This window comes from Marmota flaviventris, chromosome 10 (genome assembly GCF_047511675.1).
Source record: "Marmota flaviventris isolate mMarFla1 chromosome 10, mMarFla1.hap1, whole genome shotgun sequence".
Taxonomy (NCBI): domain Eukaryota; kingdom Metazoa; phylum Chordata; class Mammalia; order Rodentia; family Sciuridae; genus Marmota; species Marmota flaviventris.
The window spans coordinates 115,537,402-115,557,751 of record NC_092507.1 but is presented as its reverse complement, the minus strand read 5'-3'; the positions used below and the strand labels follow the sequence as shown (position 1 = coordinate 115,557,751).

The 20,350-nt window shown below is 37.7% G+C and overlaps 2 protein-coding genes across 2 annotated transcripts; one reads left to right on the top strand and one right to left on the bottom strand.

The window, feature by feature from the left end:
* Nucleotides 1–1,230: 1,230 nt before the first annotated feature.
* Or6k6 (olfactory receptor family 6 subfamily K member 6) lies at nucleotides 1,231–2,240 on the top strand. The gene has a single exon (XM_027950766.2). It carries the CDS (start codon nucleotides 1,296–1,298, stop codon nucleotides 2,238–2,240), a length of 945 nt encoding a protein of 314 aa, XP_027806567.2. The 5' UTR covers nucleotides 1,231–1,295.
* A 9,058-nt stretch (nucleotides 2,241–11,298) lies between these two features.
* On the bottom strand, nucleotides 11,299–12,237 carry LOC114104627 (olfactory receptor 6N1). The gene has a single exon (XM_027950838.2). The coding sequence runs from the start codon at nucleotides 12,235–12,237 to the stop codon at nucleotides 11,299–11,301; it is 939 nt and encodes a 312-aa protein (XP_027806639.2).
* Between the last annotated feature and the right edge of the window lie 8,113 nt (nucleotides 12,238–20,350).

Sequence of the window (20,350 nt, the reverse complement as noted above, 5' to 3'; positions counted from 1 at the left end):
CCTCCCTGTGACAGCCATTTGGTGCTAGAAATGAGGTTTTTTTATTCAGAATGGTTTGCATTCTTTTGTTCTTAGGTATGGCTTTTGAAGGAAGGATGGGATGTTCAGGGTAGAGTTAAGTGCCTATCCAGAATGGCCACAGTCAGGTGCAGGGTGATTCTGGAGAGATTCCTGACTGGAGCAATTATCAAAACAACCAGTGATGGAGGAGGAGACGGGAAAGTCACAGAGAAAGCAGAGAATGTGAGAAGGAATTTCCTTGTGCCAGATACTTACCATCTGATGATAAACAGACATGCTAATATGAAACCAAGGAGAAAAAGGCAGACAGAGGGTTAAAGATGAGCACTTTGGCCAGACTGAGGCTACAGATCAGTGCTGGGAAAAATGGGCAAAGTGAATAGAGAACTATTGGGAGAAGGGCTCCTGATTGTGTCTGCATTGTTAATTTTTTTTAAAATTTTTTTCTTAATATTCATACACATACACAAATAAATATATGCTTCCAGTGCTAGGAGTTGAACCCAGGGGCACTTCACACTGAGCCACATCCCCAGCCCCTTTTACTTTTTATTTTAACATAAAGTATCCCACTATCAGCTTTAAGTAACAGATAACAAAAGGAGTGATTTTTCTTTTCTAATAATTTTTTTGATGCATTATAACTGTACATAATAGTGGGATTCACTGGAGCATATTCATAATGCACACAATTTGGTCAATTTTATCCCCCAGCTCCTTCTCTTTCTCTCCCTTCCTCCCCTCCCTTGGTCCCCTTTCTGTTCTACTGGTCTCCTTTTTGTTTCCATGAGATCCATCCCCTACCCTGTTTCACTTCCCTTTTTTCATCTAGCTTCCACACATGAGAGAAAACCACTAACTTTGACTTTCTGAGACTGGCTTACTGTACTTAACATGATGCTATAGCGCTCCATCTGCTTACCAGCACATCACAGAATTTTATTATTTTTATGGCTAGATAAAACTGTATTGTGTGAACATACCATATTTTCTATATCCATTCATCTCTTGTGGAAACTAGGCTCATTGCATAACTTGCTTATTGTGAATTGTGCTGCTATAAAAATCATGAGTATACATGCATCGCTATCATGTGCTGACTTTAATTCTTTGGGGTAAATACCAAGAAGGGAAGAAAGTTGGATCATAAGGTGATTCCATTCCTAGCCTTTTGAAGAATCTCTGTACTGATCTCCATGGTGGTTGTACTAATTTACAATGGGTAATCAACATTCCAATTCTAAGTTTCCTTATTTCTTGTCTTCCCTTTATAGATGACACAATGGATGACCAGTGAGAATCAAACAATGGTTACAGAGTTCCTCTTCTCTATTTTTCCACATCTGCATGAAGGTGGCCTCTTATTCTTTATTCCCTTACTTATTGTCTATGTATTTATCATAACTGGGAACCTAGTGATAGTCATTGTTGTCCAATTGGACACTGCCCTGCGTACCCCCATGTATTTCTTCATCAGCGTCCTTTCCTTCCTGGAGATCTGGTATACCACAACCACCATCCCCAAGATGCTCTCCAACCTCGTCAGTGAGCAGAAAACCATCTCTCTGGCTGGCTGCCTCATGCAGATGTACTTCTTCCACTCATTAGGTATCACAGAAGGCTGTGTCCTGACAGCAATGGCCATTGACAGGTACATAGCTATCTGCCATCCTCTCCGGTACCCAACCATCATGACCCCCAGACTCTGTATCCAACTGACAGCTGGATCCTGTCTCTGTGGCTTTCTCCTTGTGCTCCCTGAGATTGCATGGATGGCTACACTCCCTTTCTGTGGTTCCAACCAGATCCATCAGATCTTCTGTGACTTCACACCTGTGCTAAGCTTGGCCTGTACAGATACCTCCCTGGTGGTCATTGTGGATGCCATCCATGCCGTGGAGATCCTGGCCTCCTTCCTGGTCATCGCCCTGTCCTACATCCGGATCATCGTGGTGATTCTGGCAATGCCCTCCGCTGAGGGACGTCACAAGGCCTTTTCCACCTGTGCTGCCCACCTCGCTGTGTTCTTGCTATTTTTTGGCAGCGTGGCTGTCATGTATTTGCGATTCTCAGCCACCTACTCAGTGTTCTGGGACACAACAATAGCTGCCACTTTTGTTATCCTCGCCCCCTTCCTCAACCCCATTATTTACAGCCTGAGAAACAAGGACATGAAAGATGCTATCGGGAGGCTTTTCAGCAGTCAGAAGACAGCTTGATAGGGCTGGGAGATAGAACTAGATCCTGGAGACTGTGACAAGTCTCCTGGAAGTTCAGAATCTTGCTCTTCCTTGTCTTGCTCATGGTTATGCTCTTTCTATAATCCACAGGGACTTGTTCTCTTATTATTAATAGAAACCACAAACTGCCACCCCCAGGTCATGGGTGGCAGCTCCACAGTCTGTCTACAGCAATGCACACCAGGCTTAGGGTAGCTGAAGGACTGTCTGTGGGTCCTCGTGTTTTATAGCACAAGTTGGCCTCTTCCTCATGCTCTGCGAGCTGGAGACCTGCCCTTCTTGTCTGTCATTCCACATGCTGCTAAGATCAGGGTGCAGAATAGAAAAGACACCACACACAGAGTAGATCTGAAAATTGCTTCTGTTAACTTTCTCCCTTTTGTCTTTCCAGCAATGAATCCCCATCACTCAGCGTCCTGCATAAAGTTTCTTGACATGAGAGAAAAGTTTCTCCACTTTGACCTTATTTAATCCACAAGTTCAATCCAGCAACTATATACCGATCGCTTACATGATGCGTTACACAATTTTAGGTCTGAAGGAGTTTCACAAAAATTAATGACATAAATATTCTATTTCTTTGTAGTTCACATTACTTATTAAGATATTTCCATCTGTGTGAAAACTCTGAGAATTTAAAATACACTGAATAATCATCATTATTTATATGTGTAAAATAAAACTCAAAAAAGTTTAAATACTTTTGCCTAAGGTTATCCATGTATTTGATGACAAAAGATGGGGCTTAACCTCATCTCTACTGCATTTGCTTACAATAAACATATGGTCTCACTTAATCTACTTGATGTTCAGAAACTAAATTATGTGAATATTTTTTCTCAGAAATAACTTCAACAAAACCTGACAAGTTCTCATGGAGTCCTGGGAGTCAATGGTTCTTTTCACTGTAGAGTTCCCAGATCCTAGGTGATTGTGGATCATGAAAACACTATCAAACTACTGTGTTCAAGGAACACAATTTATTCCCTTTCTGCCACTAAATTGTGCCATTTTGGATTATGTACTTAATCTTCTGGCCTTCAGTTTCCTATTCTGTATTTATGTTCTTGGATTAAATCAGTGAGTTCCCAATCTGATTGATCATCAGAATTTACGACAGAAAAGATCTAAAAATTATAAGGAGGCTGACTCATAGTGGGGTAGAGAGGGGGAGCATGGGAGGAATAGATGAACTCTAGATAGGGCAGAGGGGTGGGAGAGAAGGGAGGGGGCAGGGGATTAGCAAGGATGGTGGAATGTGGTCATCATCCAAAGTACATGTATGAAGACCCGAATTGGGTGTCAAAATACTTTATATACAACCAGAGATATGGAAAATTGTGCTGTATACATGTAATAAGAATTGTAATGCATTCTGCTGTTATTTCTTTTTTAAAAAAAATCAATAAAATATAAATAAAATAAAAATTAAAATTAAAGGTGAAGCCCAAACATTCACTTTTCTGGAAATTTCCAAAGAAAATTCTAATGTTGGAACAACTGGATCAGATGATCACTTAAGATCATTTCTAGTCCTAATGCTTATTAATATTCATAAGAACTAAGCATTTTCCCGTATATTATCACAACAATCTCATGAAATAAATATTAACCTCTGTCTTTGTTTTCAAATAAGAAACAGAAAAAATAGAATTTCAATAATTAAATCAAATATGCAGAGCTAACTATTAGGAATTCAGGACAGAAACTCAACTATGTCTGGTTCCAGAGCTAGGTAATTACTGACTATGATCTTGTATCTATTCCACAAAACTTGCATTCTGATCACTAAATCTAAGAAGAGTTCCAAAGGAAATATGGTCTTCAATGAGTAAATGTGATGACTATTAATTATAATAGTTAAAATGATAAGAAGAATCTCACTCCTCCAGTCTTCAGCATATATTAATATACTAACTCTACACCAGTCAGTCTCTCAAGTGTAGAAAATTCATTTGGAAGGTATCATATGAGTAGTCTTAGCCTTTGGAGGCATCAGAAATAATAAATCATTATTGCTATTTATAAGAATGTCATTGTTCATCAAATTCACTGTCTTCCTGATCATGAGATGTTAGGATCCTTATAGATTGTTTTCAATTCTTTTAATTCAAGCCCCTTTCTGTGCTCCCTTCTCTCTCAAAAGCTATGGACGCATAGAAAACAGAGATAAAGCGGTCAATATACAATGTCAGTAAAGATGTATGGTTTATAAATATTATCTCCCATTCTATAGTTTTTCTCTCTCCTCTCCTCTCCCCTCCTGTCTTTACCCTCTCCTCTCTTCCTCCTTTCCCCCTTCCTCTTCCTCCCTCCTCCTTCCTCCCCTTTCCTCCCCCTCCCCTGCTCTCTCCCACTCCTCCTTCTTTTTTCTTTTTTTCTCCCCCGCCCCACCTCCCTTCTTTTTGGTATTAGGGGTTGAACCCAGGAGTGCTTTACTACTGAGTTACATTCTCAGCACTTTTTCCTGTTTTGAGACAGGGTCTCACTAAATTACCCAGACGATCCTCAAACTTGTGATTTTCCTGTCTCAGCCTCTCCAGTGCTTGGGATTACAGGTGTGCACCACCACACCTGGCTGAACATTGATTCTTTCCACAAGGATTTCCATAAATGTTAGGGGGTACAAGTCAAAAATATTTATTTTGAACACTTTGCCCACTACTTCTCAACCTTGGTCCTAATATGGCAATTTTCAAAATATTTTTGCACTGATGTCAGAACCAATATCAGGCCTTATTTTGATATGACTTATTTTTTTTTCCTTGCTGTTAATTTTTTTTTTTTTTTGGTTGGTTTGTTCTACATTTATCACTGAAGTAATAGTCACAGATAGCAGGATTGAGGTTTCTTTAACCTCCTCAATGTCAAGATATTCTGCATAGCATTTTGCAAGTTATCTATTATCTAAGCTGTCCTTTTGGTTAATGGAAGAGCTGACTGACAGACTGGGCTGCCAGGGAGTAAGTTGGGTTAATACCCAGGAGAGCAAAGGAAACAGTGAGAAAAGGTGCAAACTTTAATGTCGATGTACAATGACAGTAAAGATGCATGGTTTGCAAATGTTCTCTCCCATTCTGTAGAATGTCTCTTTACTGCATCATGGAGATTTTCCCCAATGTTTTCATTCATCTACAGGTTTTATCTTTGCTTCGTTTTGGCTGGATATTTTTTTAATATAGGGCAATATAAGGAACTAATTTCACTTTTCTGCATGTGTAAATCCAGTTTTCCCAGCCCTATTTACTGAAGGGACTCTCTCTATTGTGTGCTTTTGATCCCTTATCAAAGATCAGCTAATCATGAGTGTGTGGATTTATAGCTTACCCTATCTGTCCCATTGATTGACATGCCTGCTTTTCGACATAATTTTCCACATGATATGTCACTACTATGCTATATGAATTATAATAGGTTTGTAGTATATTTTTAAATTGGGCAGTGTGATGTTTCCAGCTTTGTGTTCAAGATTACTTTGGCTACTTAGCATCTTTCATGGTCTATACACATTTTAAGAGGGATTTTTCTGTTTTTGTCAACAATGTCACTGGGATTTTGATAGGGTTTACATGGAATTTGTAGATCAAATTGGGTAATATGAACATTTAGCAATATTAATTCTTTCTTGCTGGGTATGGTGGTACATACCTGTAATCCTAGAAATTCTGCAGGATGAGGCAGGAGTATCAAAAGTTGGAGACCAGCCTCAGCAATTTCATAAGACTCTAAGCAACTGAGACCTTATCTCAAAAAAAATAAAAAAGAAAAAGAACTAGACCATAGTTTATTATGGCACACATATTCCCATTACCAGGTTCTGCTATATATTTATATATATGTAAATATAAATTAACAAATATATATGTATAAATAAATACGTATGTATATGAACACAGCATTTTATGTTTTTATCTTCTTCAATTCATTTATTAATGAATAAACATATTTTGCTTATCTGATCCTTCCTTGATGGACAATTGGGTTGCACTACTATAAATAATGATGCTATAAACATTCATGTATAAGCTTTTGTGTGGACATATATTTTCATTTTTTTAGACACATACCTAAGGGTAGAATTTCTGGATCATTTGATAACTCTATATTTAATATTCTGAGGAACTTGCAGATGATTTCAAAGTGGCTCTACCACCTCGCATGTACTAGCAGTGGGTGAGGGGTCTAATTTTCTATATCCTCGATAGTATCTGTGGTGATTTGGCCTTTTTATTCCAGCAATTCTAGTGGATGTGTAGTGTTATTTCATTGTTGTTTTGACTTGTATTTCTCTGATAAATTATGCCCAGCATTTTTTTGTGTGCATATTGGCTATTTGCATATATTCTTTTCTTTTTGTGGGAGGGGGGGTGCTAGGGATTGAACCCCTGGGGGCTTGTGCATGCAAGGCAAGCGCTCTACCAGCTGAGCTATATCCCCAGCCCTCTTTTCTATTTTTATTTCTAACTGATGTATAAGAATTGCATATATTTATGAGGTGATACATACATATGTACATATACACACATATATATGTCGACCACATTATCTATTCATCCACAGATGGATACCTCTAGTGATTGTTTGTATTACCTCTTTTGAATATTGCTGCAATAAACATGGGAGTGCAGGTTTTTTTTCAAATTATAAATGTAGGGCAAGATAAGGATTTCCTTTCTTTTGAATATATTCCCAGTACTAGGATTGCTGGATCATACAGAATTCCTGTTTTAAGTATTTAATGGAACCTCCATACTGATTTCCATAATGACTAGACTCATTTACATTCTACAGTGACAGTGTGTAACAGTTCTCATTCCTCTGTATTTTCAGCTATTGCTAAGTTTTTTTGCTTTTTGATAATAGCCATTCTAACTGGGTTGATACCTTGTTTTCTGTGGTGCATATGTTTTTAAATTTGAAATAAAGTAATTTAAAATGTCAACAAATCCTTACATATGTCAATGTCCTGAAGTGTCTCTGCCCTCTGTTTCTTCTAGTAGTCTCATAGTTTCAAGTCTTGCATTTAAGTCTTTGATCTGTTTTGAACGGATATTTTAATATGATGAATGGATGTTTCAATATGATGAAAGAGATCTAGTTTCATTCTGCATATGGATATCTAGCTTTCCCATCACCATCTACTGAGTAGACAGTTCTTTCTCCAATGTATGTTCTTGGTACCTTTGTCAAATCAGTTGGCTGCAAATGTATGTGGCTTTATCTCTGGCTTCTTTATTCTGTTCCATGGTCTATATGTCTATTCTTGTGTGTTTTGGGTTATTATAGCTTCAAAGTATGTTGTGAAGTCAGGCATAATAATACCTTGAGCTTTGTTTTGTTTTGCTCTAGATTGTTTTGGCTATTCAGGGTCTATTGTAATAACATATGAATTTTACATTTTTTAAATTTCTGCAAAGAATGTCAATTGTATTTTGGTAGGGAATGAATTAAATATGTAGATTGCTTTGGGTTGGGTGAACATTTTAACATTAATTCGACCAACCCAGGAACACAGATCATCTTTCCACTTCGAGGTCCTCTTCAGTTTCTTTCTTCATTGTTTTAGTTCACATTGTAGAGATATTTCAATATCTTGGCTAAGCTATTTTAAGTATTTTTGTTTGTTTTTGTTTTGTTTTTGCAACTACTATAAATAGATTTGGTTTCTTGGTTTGTTTTACAGCTTCTTTTTGTTGTATAGGACCACTTAATTCTTACACGTTAGTTTTGTATCCTACAACTTTAATGAATTTATCAGTTCTAACAAGTTTTTTTGTGGAACCTTTAGATTTTTCTCTATATGAGATCATGCCATCTGCAAACAGGGACAGTCTGACTTCCTCCTTTATTTCTTTCTCTTGCCTAATGCTCTGCTTAGGACTCCCAGTACTATGTAAGAGGGACCTGGGGGGGCATCCTTATCTTGGTCCAGATCTTAGAGAAAATACTTTCCACTTTTTGCCCATGAATATTTTCTTGAAAGAAATATCTGTTCAGATTAATTGCCTATATGTAATGGGCTATTTGACATTTTATTACTGAGTCATAAGAAAGATATATATATATATATTCCAGTATGTATATGTATGTATGTATGTATGTATGTATGTATGTATATGTATATGTGTGTGTGTGTGTGTGTGTATACACACATACATACATACTGGACTTAGTCCCTTATTAGATGTTTGCAAACATTTCCTCCCATTCTGTGAGTTGTCTTTCACTTTCACTTTCACTTTCTTGGAGGTAACACTAACTTTTCTCACCTGCTTTTGCAGCTCCTCAGGAATCCACAACCTGGCTGCCTACCTATTTGCTTCCAGAGCCATAATCTATCATCTTCCTGTTACTTCCATCTCTTTCCTTTTTGCCTTTCCTTCTCTATACCTTTTAAGAGCCTGGGGGGATAAATACTCTGCTTTCTTCTTGGGAGTCCCTGTCCTTGCCTTGCTCCCTGGATTTCGCAGGTTGTGCCAACCATCTAGGCCCACATTTCCAACTTGGTGAAATAGATGTAATAATTGCTACGTTTGCTTTCATAAATGACTAATTGATTTATCCAGTTTTCAGAACAAATGTAATGTACTCAAGAAGAGAATGCATGCTTATCTTATTATCAATTACCACAACTGTATAGATAATTAAGCAGAACTAATCATCAATTGTCATTTCAAAGTCTACATCCTTGACTATTTTTAAGATACCCTAAGGGCAGGAGCTAGAGAGTATTTCTTTTGCTCATCACATTGTTAAGGGCTTACCACTGTATCTGCAATACAGTAAATCTAAATACACAGGTTGAAAGAAAAGAAGAATGGGTGGATGGATATCTTTAAGGCAGCATAAATAAAATTATTTGGAGATCTCATTAAAAGATCAATAGAACTGGAAGTCTTCTTATAGCCCAGTTATGATCCTCTGCTCACAAATAATATTCCCATGCACAAACTATCCTTAATACTAGTGAATAATTAAATCCCCAGATTCCTATGTGCTAAATTTTAGGGTTTTTTTTTTTTTACATATTATTGGAAATGATAAGCATAAAGTTAAATAAAAATGTGATCCAGTGTAAAGAGCAAACTTAATTTCTGCCACTGTTTCAACTCCTACACTTTCATGCTTTATCGGGTGCATAGATATTAGGACCACTAAGAATGACACATTCAATTCACCAGAACAGATTAGGACAGAGTAATATCCCTCTCACAAGCATTCTCTCTGGCTGGTTTAATTCTTCCCTGGGAGAAATAGTACCTGGGAGTATTTTTGTTTATTTATATTTTACTGGATATTTTTCTGAGACTCAGAAAAAGATAAGAGGCCTGGGCAGAATAAAATAAATAAAAATAAGGAAAATTTTTGTTTGTTTTTTATTAACAGCCATATGCCAGGCACTGTTGTTGACAGATTTTACTATTAATTGTAAAGCAACCTAGAAAGAAAATTACTATCAAATTATGAAATTAAGCCTCAGGTTGATTTACCTTCTAGATTTCAATTAATTGAAAAGTGACTAAATGAACTAGGATCTAAACTCAGCACATATATCTATATGTGATTTCAAAAAAACATGTTTTACTATGTTTTCTATATGAAATTATTTGAAGTGGTATGTGAATACTCATTTATTTTTGCTCTAAATTTTATTTAACAAATATTGTTTAGGACATGACCAAATGGATTTATATTAAATCATATCAATTTAAATATATATATATATTGGGGCTGGGATTGTGCCCCAGGGTAGAGCATTCTCCTCTCATGGGCGGGACCCTGGGTTAGATCCTCAGCACCACATAAAAATAAATATGTGAAATAAAGATATTATGTCTAACTAAAAAATAAAATTTAAAAAAGAAATTGATATATTATAAATTTGAATATACAATATCTAATTATATTAAATCAAGCCAATCTTACCTATTATGTATTTGAATATTATACATAGTTATATAAAATCAAGTAAATTTAATATACATTATATATTTAAATATATTTTATTAAATTAAATAATTTGACTATATATTATATATTTGGATATGAATTCAAATTATATACATGCATATATATGGACACAAATTTGACAAAAACATAAATATGGTACACAAACATTTGAGCTTTGAAAATTACTGCACTGCATCATGTTCAGACAGTGTATCATTTTAGACACACTTTTTAGATAAGGTGTGCTGAATGTGGTTCCAGTACATAGCATAATGGTGGTTGTAATGCAGAAGACCAGGCAGATCTTGTTCCAGCTCATTCTCCCATATATAAAAGCAAGGAATGGTAGCCAGGTGCAGTGGCACACTCCTGTAATCCCAGTGGGTCAGGAGGCTGAGGCAGGAGGATTATGAGTTCAAAACCAGCCTCAGCAATTTAGTGAGGTGCTAAGCCACTCTGTGAGACCCTATCTCTAATAAAATACAAAATAGGGTTAGAGATGTGGCTCAGTGGTCAAATGCCCCTGAGTTCAATCCCCAGTACCCCCCAAAAAGAGAAAAGCAAGGAATGTCCAATTTCACATTTTCATCCGCTGATAACACCCTACGGTCACCACATTCTCATCTCTAGCTGTGTTAGTTTTTGTAGCTGTGATCAAAATACCTGACAGGAACAACTTGGAGGAGGAAAAGTTTATTAGGGGCTCAGTCCATGGTCACGCACCTCCATACCTCTGTGCCTGAAATGAAGCAACATGTCATGGTGGAACAGAGTGGCAAAGAAAAGCTATTCAGCTCACGGCAATCAGGAAGCAAAGAAAAAAGCCAGGGACAAGATATAGTCCCCAGAACATGTCCCCAGTGACCTACTTCTTTGAGCTACACCCTACCTGCCTACAGTTGCCACCCAGTAGTCCATTCAGATTATTAATCCATCAAATGAATTAATCCACTGATTAGGTTACAACTCTCATAATCCAATCTTTTCACCTCTGAACATTGGTGCATTGCTAACAACTTAGTTTTTCAGGAGACTTTCTTGGATCCAAACCATTAACACCAGCTTTGATCTTCTCCAACTTCTCTATTCACCTCAAGTTCCCTACTCTCCTCATCTGCCTCTTCATGGCCTCCTTGATCTCCTTGTTGCGTAAGCTATAGATGAAGGGGTTGAGGAAAGGGGTAATCACTGAGTAGACCACCGCCAGAGCCCGGTCATAGTCCAACGAGTAGCTCTTCTTCAGCCGCACATACATGAAGAGGATGCTCCCGTAGAAGATGAGGACCACCGTGAGGTGTGAGGCACACGTGGAGAAGGCCTTCCTCTTACCAGCAGCTGAGGGAATCCTGAGCACAGTGCAGATGATCTGTACATAGGAGCTGAGGATCAGAAGAAAGGTGGCCAGGATCTTGCAGGAGTTTATCACAAAATCCACCAGGACATTGATAGATGTGTCAGTGCAAGCCAAACTCAGCACAGGAGGAAAATCACAAAAGATATGTTGAATGTGATTGGGGCCACAGAAAGGGAGGCGAGAAACCAGGGAAATCTCGGCCACTGGCCCAGCCAAGCCTCCCAACCAACAGCCAAGAGCAACCTTGGCGCACAGTGTTTGGGTCATGAGGGTAGGATAGTGGAGGGGCTTGCATATGGCTAAGTACCTATCATAAGCCATAGCTGTCAGGAGGTAGCACTCAGTAGCTCCAAGGGAATGAAAGAAATAGATCTGTAGGAGGCATCCGGAGAATGAAATGGTCTTCTTCTCACTGAGCAAGTTTGCCAGCATCTTGGGGATAGTGGCAGCTGTATAGCTCAGCTCCAGAAAGGAGAGTACACTGACAAAACGGTACATGGGTGTGTGGAGCCTGGAGTCCAGGTAGACCACCAAGAATATCAGCAGGTTTCCCAGTATAGTAATGAGGTAAATGACAAGCAACAAGGAAAAGAGGTAAGTCTGTACACCCTGGAGATTAGGGAAGCCCAGGATGATGAATTCTGTGACCTGGCTCCAGTTTCCAGTGCCCATTGTTCACCATTCATGTCCCTATAATGTGAAATATGTAAGGATGAAGAAGAAACTTAAGCCATAGAAGTCTTAGCAAAGTCACCCAGAAAGGACTCTTTTCCCACCCCCAGAGTAAAGCCCCCCGAGTAAATACCTTGAGAATCCAGCATTTCCATTCCATGGCTCCCTATTCATCCAGCCACCAACCTCCTTCCAGAGTATCCATCCTTATAATTAGACTTAAAATGCCTTTTGTGAATGACACAGCCCAATGCTGTCCCCATAGTTCATCCTATGACCAAACTGTTTTGTTTAATGAAATCAGCATAGGTTTTAGAAATTTCAGTAGTCCTTATCTGAAGTACACATTACCATTTTTATTACTTCTCTATTCACATTTCTTCTCTATTCACCTTGTCTATTCCTTGTCTAAGGTATAAATCATCACTCATAATGATAAAATATTGCTAACATATTTAGACCAAGGATACATAATATAAATTACACGCTCTGATTTCTGATTCCAACTTACTTTCTTCTTGAACTTTCTGACTACTGAAGAGTCAATATTTGTATCTCCTTCTATCTCTCACTTTGTCATGGAAACTCAGATCTCACATCATCTTTTAGGAACATGTAGGTCAGAGTTTTAGACCTCTTTTGGACACTGGTGAAAATCCCAGTTGAGACTAAGGGAGTTTGAGTAAATACAAGAGGTCCAGAAAGGAGGTGAATCTCTTTGCATTGATACTCTAAAGTAACCACTTCCTGCAAGGGTGGGTGAGGTGGTACAAGTGTATAGAGGCTGACAGAGAGGATCACGAGTTCAAGGTTAGTCTGAGCAACTTAGCAAGACCCTATCTGAAAAAAATAAAAAGCACTGGAGATGTAGCTCAGTGGTGAAGGACCTCTGGGTTCAACCCACAGTACAAAATAATAAATAACTAAATAAGTAATTAAAAAACAATCTGGTTTCTTTCTCAATCCTTCTTATTGCTTTTCACCTCCACCAATCTCAAATACCCTTTGATTTGAAAATGAAAAATATTTATAACCTACTGTATTGATGTCAATGGAACAAAAAAAAAACCTATTGAACATTTTATTGACATTAAACTTAGAATATAGATTAAACGAATAAAATATGGCATCTGATGCTAAGAAACCACTATTTCTGTTTTTTAAAATTTTTTATTATTTTTAATTGACACGCAAAATTGTGCCTATATATTATGCACAACATTGCATCATGATCACTACATTATTTATCATAATTTTGGACTATTTATATAATGAAGAATGACTACAGATACTTAACTAACATATGCATTACCATACCTTTTTTTGGTGAGAACATTTAACATTGATTCTCTTAGCATTTTGCAAAACTACAATGTGTTGTTATTTACTAGAGTTGCAATGTTGTACAAAGAAAACTAATATAGAGGAAAACGGAGAAACAACCAATTGCTAGGGAGAACTTTACTGGACATCCCATCAGTATACAAATATGCTATTACTCACACTTATTAAACAACAACAACAAAACAAACAAGTCCCCACCTTCTTCCTGTTAACTTCTGTCACAGCCAGTGCTGCAGTTCTTCCTCTATCCCAGAACAAAACCCCTCCAAAGTTGCCTGTACTCATCGCCTCTAATCTCTCTCTTGCAGTTTCTTCTGAAACACATTCTAATTAGACTTTTACTACTCCATCAAAATGTCCCTTCTCACAGACACCAGTTACCTAAAATCTGCTAAATTCATTGGTCACTCTTCATTCCTGAGCGCAATGGGCCATGAATAGTCTTGGACAAAGTTGATCTATCCTTGAGCCTCTTGATACCCTGTCTTCACGTAGTTCTTGGGGACTGCACTTTTGGTTTCTTCCCACATTACAAATCACCCCTTCTCCTTTTTTGTTAGTTCTTCCTATTCATCCTATTTTTATAGCTTTTCTTGGTGCATGACATATAATAGGATTCATTACGACTGATTCATACATGTTCATAACATCATTTGATCACTAACTCCATTTCCTGTTCCTTCTTCTTCCCTCCTTATTGACTTTATTGGTCTCCCTTCTAATGCTCTATCTTTTTAACCTTACAGTTACCAAAGGTCAGTGCATGTTCTTTTTTCTCCTTAAACTCCTTTGTCAATATCATCCAATGGCATGGCTTTAGGTACCATATAGGTGCCGCAGAATTCTGAATTCATTTCTCAGTCAAATTCTCTCCCCTACTTCAAAATCATATATTTGGGGGCTTAGTCACATCTCCACGGGTGCCTAAGTGCCATCTTGACACTTCACCTATATGGGCTTCACCTCGAGCTTCTCCATCCCAGATGATGGCAAATGCAATCTTTCAGCTAACAGGCCCAAATTCTCCCAGTCATCATTTTTATTTCTTTCATATTTCCAGGATCTGATGATTTCATACCACCTTAGTTTGAGTCACTGTCATTTCTAACATGTGTTCCAATAATTGACTCAAATCTCAGCATCTCACTGGCCTTACCTGTTACCCACTGTAAGACTGTACTTTTCCTTCATTCCAACATTCATATCTTAGAGTGCCATCATCTGTCCCTACTCATCTTTAATTTATTCATAGGACTTATGAATTTCTAATATGTAAAATATACATATTTTTACCCCTATTATTGTTTTTATCCTCTGAGAAAAATTCTGAGAGCAAAAGATTTTTTTTTCTATTTTGTTCATGGGTATATCTTAAGTACTAAGAGCCATATCTGAAACATCAATAATAGTTCAATAAATATTTGTTAAATTAATTTTAAAATTCAGTAAGTTAAATGCTAATTTTAACATGCAGTAGGTGTTGGAAGCATAGTAAACAAAACACAGGCTGGATGTGGAGATCAGGAAGACCTCCCAGACATAAATTTTGATGTAAAACAAAACATCAGAATTTTCCAGATGGAAAAATTAAAGTATTTGCAGTACAGAGGAGTACTTGCATCAAGGAAAATAATTACCAAAGACAGGACACTCAGAATTCTCTTTCTGCATTTCAAGTTTATTATTTCTTTTTTCTCCAGGATCCTTTAATTTTATCTAAGCTAACTTCACTTACTATTTTCTCTACCATATACTTTCTCCTAAACTCAGACCATATTCTCCTCCCCTTATATCAAAAGCTATTCCTTCAATTAATTAATTATTTATTTTGCAGTACTAGGGATTAAACCCAGGAAACAGAGGCATTCTATTACTGACCTATATCCCCCGTCCTCTTTATTAATTTTTAAAAATATTTTGTTTCAGTTATAGATGGACACAATACCTTTATTTTATTTTTATGTGGTGCTGAGGATCGAACCCAGCTCCCCTCACGTGCTAGGCAAGCACTCTACCACTGAGCCACAACTCTAGCTCCTAATTTTTATTTTGAGTCATGGTTTTGTTAAATTGTCCAGTCTGGGCTTGAACTTGAGCTCCTCTTGCCTCACGCTCCCAAGTCACTGGGACCATACTCATGGGCCACTTCATCCATCACAACTTAAGCTTTTCTCAACCTGAGACTTAACACGGATGTTTTTCCTAAGATGGCAAAGAAATTTTTCTGGGAAGAACACTAGTATGGATGATCTTGCTTTAGTAGAACCATTTCAGTATTCAAGTTCTCCCTCTTCTTGTTCTTTCTCCCTTCAAATTCAGCCTGTCAGCTGCCTAATTCTGTCTTCTACTCATTCAAATCTATGGTGCATACCTGCTTTCTGTAACAGATTGATCTCTAAATTTTTATCCAACTGAAAACTTTTGTTCTCCTACATGTATTACATTCCTTTTCTTCCCAATATAAACATAAAGCACATTCTGAGGCTGCCCCTCTCCATCCCTGGCCTCCATCCCTCACTCACAGATCAGCTGTCCAGAACCTTTAACTGAATTCTCAGATCTACATGGGGTGGGGGGGGGGGTAGGGAATGGACTGGCCACAAGGTTGAATATTGGAAGCCAGTATCTTGGACTTGCCTTTCTCAGAGGGTAGTTTCCACATGATCCTAGGACTTATTCACAGTCTATGCATTGTATTATTCCATACCAAGGACTCACTATGATTCACTCCCTGGATACTCTGCCTGAGAAATCATGGGGAGCTATCAGGATGAGCTCAAACATGATTTCCCAGTGGAAACTAGCACCCACGCCCCCTCAACTCCCCAGTTCACAGTCTCAGAGATTTTGACCATTCCCTTTCCCCCTTCACATCCCATTCAATAGAGCAAAATATATTTATAATTTTTTCCCTTACTTTATTTTTTTCTAAATTTAATATTCTTTCATGATTTCACATCACTATGATAATTTCCAGCGCCCATAAACATTGAGTCAGTGTTGGAAGAAGTTTTAGGAACTATCACCTGCCAGTAGCCCCATAAATTGGGAATTTTATTGGAATGTTAGAGAATTTTAAATATATCGCTGGGTATATGATACACACGTGTAATAGCAGCAACTTAGGAGACTGAGGCAGGAGGATCACAAGTTCAAGGCCAGCCTGGGCAACTCAGCAAGACCCTGCCTCAAAATTTAAAATAAATAATTTATTTAAAAATAAATAAACCATAAAGAGTTGGGGATATAGCTCTATACTAGAGACTGGATTCAGTCTCTAGTGAAGAAAGAGGAGGAGGAGAAGTTAGGGAATAGGGGGAGGAGGAAGGGGGGAGGAGGAGAAGGAGGAAAAGGAAAACGCTGAAATAAGATAAATCATCTGTACCAAACATCATATTCTCCTTATCTTTCCCATTTTGACTCTGATAAGGAAAATCTTACAACTCCTTGCCCATGAAGTAGTCTATACCCTGGGTGCTCCCCACAAACAGGCATCAAACCTCTGCCAGGATCAATAATGCCAGAAGTTCCTGCCCCCCAAAAACAGTCCTCCCCATTGTTGAAATGCTTCAAAACTGATAAAACTCTTCCTCCTGTGGATGTGAAATCTGATTCTACGGACTCTTTTTAGTTTTACTCTGTGGAACAATCCTGCTGCTTTGTTCCAAAGCCAGGCTTTTAAACATTATTATTATATTTTGTCTTTATCATATAAACTTCACTGTTGGCCAGATGAGTCCCTGTATTTAGTTTTGACTCCTTTTAGCTCACCAGAAATATACTGTACCTTAAGTGAGACTGAAAACACTTCAATCACTTTCTAGCTCAAGTCCACCATTTTCTTTCCCAGCTGAACACTGATCAGCTATATCCCCAGCCCTTCATATTTTTTATTTTGAAACAAAGTCCTGTTAAGTGCTGAGGTTGGTCTTAACTTTATGCTCCTTCTGTCTCTGCTTCAGGAGTAGCTGGGATTGCAGGCATGTTCCCCTGTGCCCAAATTCTGACCTTTCTTGTCTCTAAATTCTCAGTAGTACTTCCTTACTGTCCCTCTGTATCTGGTCATGTATTGCAACTATTTTTATTCATATACACTATCATCCCAAAGCAATTCTGTGAGCCTCTTGAAGTTAATAAATAAATCTCTTACTTTACCTTACCTCCCAATGTGCTTACCAGAATCTCTGATGTATTACAGCTGTGGTGGCTGATGAAAAAGATGACAATGATTAAGATTACGTGCATAGCTGCATCCCGCATTACTTACTCATCGTCTCCAACTGCTCTCCTGATACTAGAGTTGGTGCTCTTATAAATCCTAACATGTATACAAAGTAGCATTTACTTTCCCCTTTTTAAAATATGTTTCTAGTACTGGGAATTGAACACGGGGCACTCTATTACTACATCTCAGCCCTTTTTATCTTTATTTTGAGACAGGATCTCACTAAGTTGCCCAGGTTGGTCTTGAACTTGTGATCCTCCTGCCTCGGCCTCCAGAGTCACTGGGATTACAGGCAGGTACCACAACATCTGGCCAAATTAGAGTTTCTCTTACTTAGGCCTTTTGTAATCATGTTTCATTCCACTCACTACAGGAAGCTCTTAGAGTAATCTCTTGCATTCTGTTCTCTGATTACCACAGTTACATTACCCGTAGCCTGTATTTATCTGAGCATACGAGCTGTAGCTTAGGAAGGAAATGCAATTTGAGAGATCATCTCACTCATATCTTCATTTTGCAAAATGGAAACTGGATTTCAGAAAAGGAAGAACCCTTGCTCAGGGTCACACAATGGCTTAAAAATATAGCCAGTGTGCTAATTCTGGGAGCAGATTCTTCGCTACAGCAATTCGAAAGCAGAATATCTGTTTATTAAAAAGTACAGTTTTTATGTTCTGAATGGTATTCATAGGGCCCCTAAATATTCAAAACCTTTTTCTATGTTTAGATGCTCCAGATCTCTTCTTAGTTCTTAGTCAAAGAAAAGAAAAAATAAAAATGCCTGCCTGGCAAAGTCCTTACCTACCATTTAATAGTGCTGAGGACTGTGGTAAGTCTTGAATCTGGGAGCCCAGCCACGGCTCAGAGTTTGCAGTAGGAAAAGAGGTCTCTTCTCACTTCCTGCTTCTCATTGTAACAGGACATCCAGCAACTCTTGGGGCCTAGAAGAGGGAAAGTTCAGCCCTTTGATGGAACCTGTGGGAGAAGTTAAAACATTCCTCTCCCATGACCCACGTTCTTGATTGGGCAGAAGCCCCTGGGCCTTCCAATAAGACCTCCTGGGGTTGCTAAAGTGCTCTCTCAGGAGGGGAACTGACATGCAGGAAGTTCATTAACCAGGAGTCCTTCAACAACTATTAGTTCACTACAGCAACAGCTGCCCATCCAAGTTGAGATAGTTTTGCTAACAACCAAGTTGGGGAAATGGATTGGGCCACCCTCTCACATTAAAAAAAAAAAAAAACAGCAAATGACATAAAAGTGAAAAAATAATTAATTCAAACAGTTTGAGCAAAATGGGAAGAATCAGCTAGATCTTTTCTCCCAAGGTCCTACCATTTATAGAATTGTTAAATATATATATATATATATATATATATATATATATATATATATATATATATATATATATATATATATAATGAAAGCCAGGTGTTACACCTATGTAGATTTAGCTAGACTATGCTTAGCTAGAGAACATGATGTCAGATGTCAGGTTTACTTTTCTTAGTGCCCATCCTCACATGAGGAAATTTGTATTCTCAACATGAGGAAGCTCAGGAACTCTGTTTCAATATTACATCTCTCATGGCAATGGTTTCCTTCAGTGAGGAAAAAATAACTGGCATGAGAACTTCTAGGTTCAAATGGGTTCCAATACTGTATTCCTCCATTGCAGAAGTTGTCCTTCTGCAAAATGATAACAGATGATTTTTATAAAGTTTTATAAGAAAAATACAAAACAAAGTTAACGAGAGCCAAAGTATTTGGTTTGTATAATTTTGAACCAAGAAACATAATTTCTATAGAATAACAATGAATGGACCTTTGATATCTGTTTTGCCTTTATAAAAATCCATAAATAATTTATCAATTTCACATGCAAAATCTTTTACAAGTTCTCTTTCTTCCTAAAACCCTTTCTCAACTTTTCAGAACTTTAGATGGGCTTAATTTTAGTCCTTCAGGGGGGCCCATCTAACATGGGGCAGAGCAAGAGGCAGAGCCTTTTCCCAGGGGGGACTGACCTTTGGACCAATCTTAACTAAAGTTTTTACATTTGAAGCTAATTCTTGAACCCTTCATAAATAGGAGTGTAAGAAAACAAAGTTCCCATATATTTTTTTCTGAGTCTATTTGAAGTTAACATAATGATATCACATCTAAAACATGAATCAAACAGAAAGGCTAAGAGAGCTCTTAATTTTCTTCCCTTGTGGAAAAAGTGGCAAGAGATTTTTGTGTTTTACATTGTCAACCTTTAACTCAGTTAGACTCTCTTTATTATCTTTCCAAAAATACACTTAAATGTCCACACCAGTATAAAGAATACCATAATTCTTCATATATAACTTATCAATGACAGATTAATTTTATCCAATTACAAAATAGTAAATTACACAAATAATTCCCCATCTAAATGTGCCATTTTTATATAAGCCTGAAAACAAAGGCTATTACTACTAATTATTTTAGTTTTGGAGGACACCATGGTAAAGTGCTCTCCTAAGCTTTATATGTTAGAAGGCTTGTATCGTTGGGGAG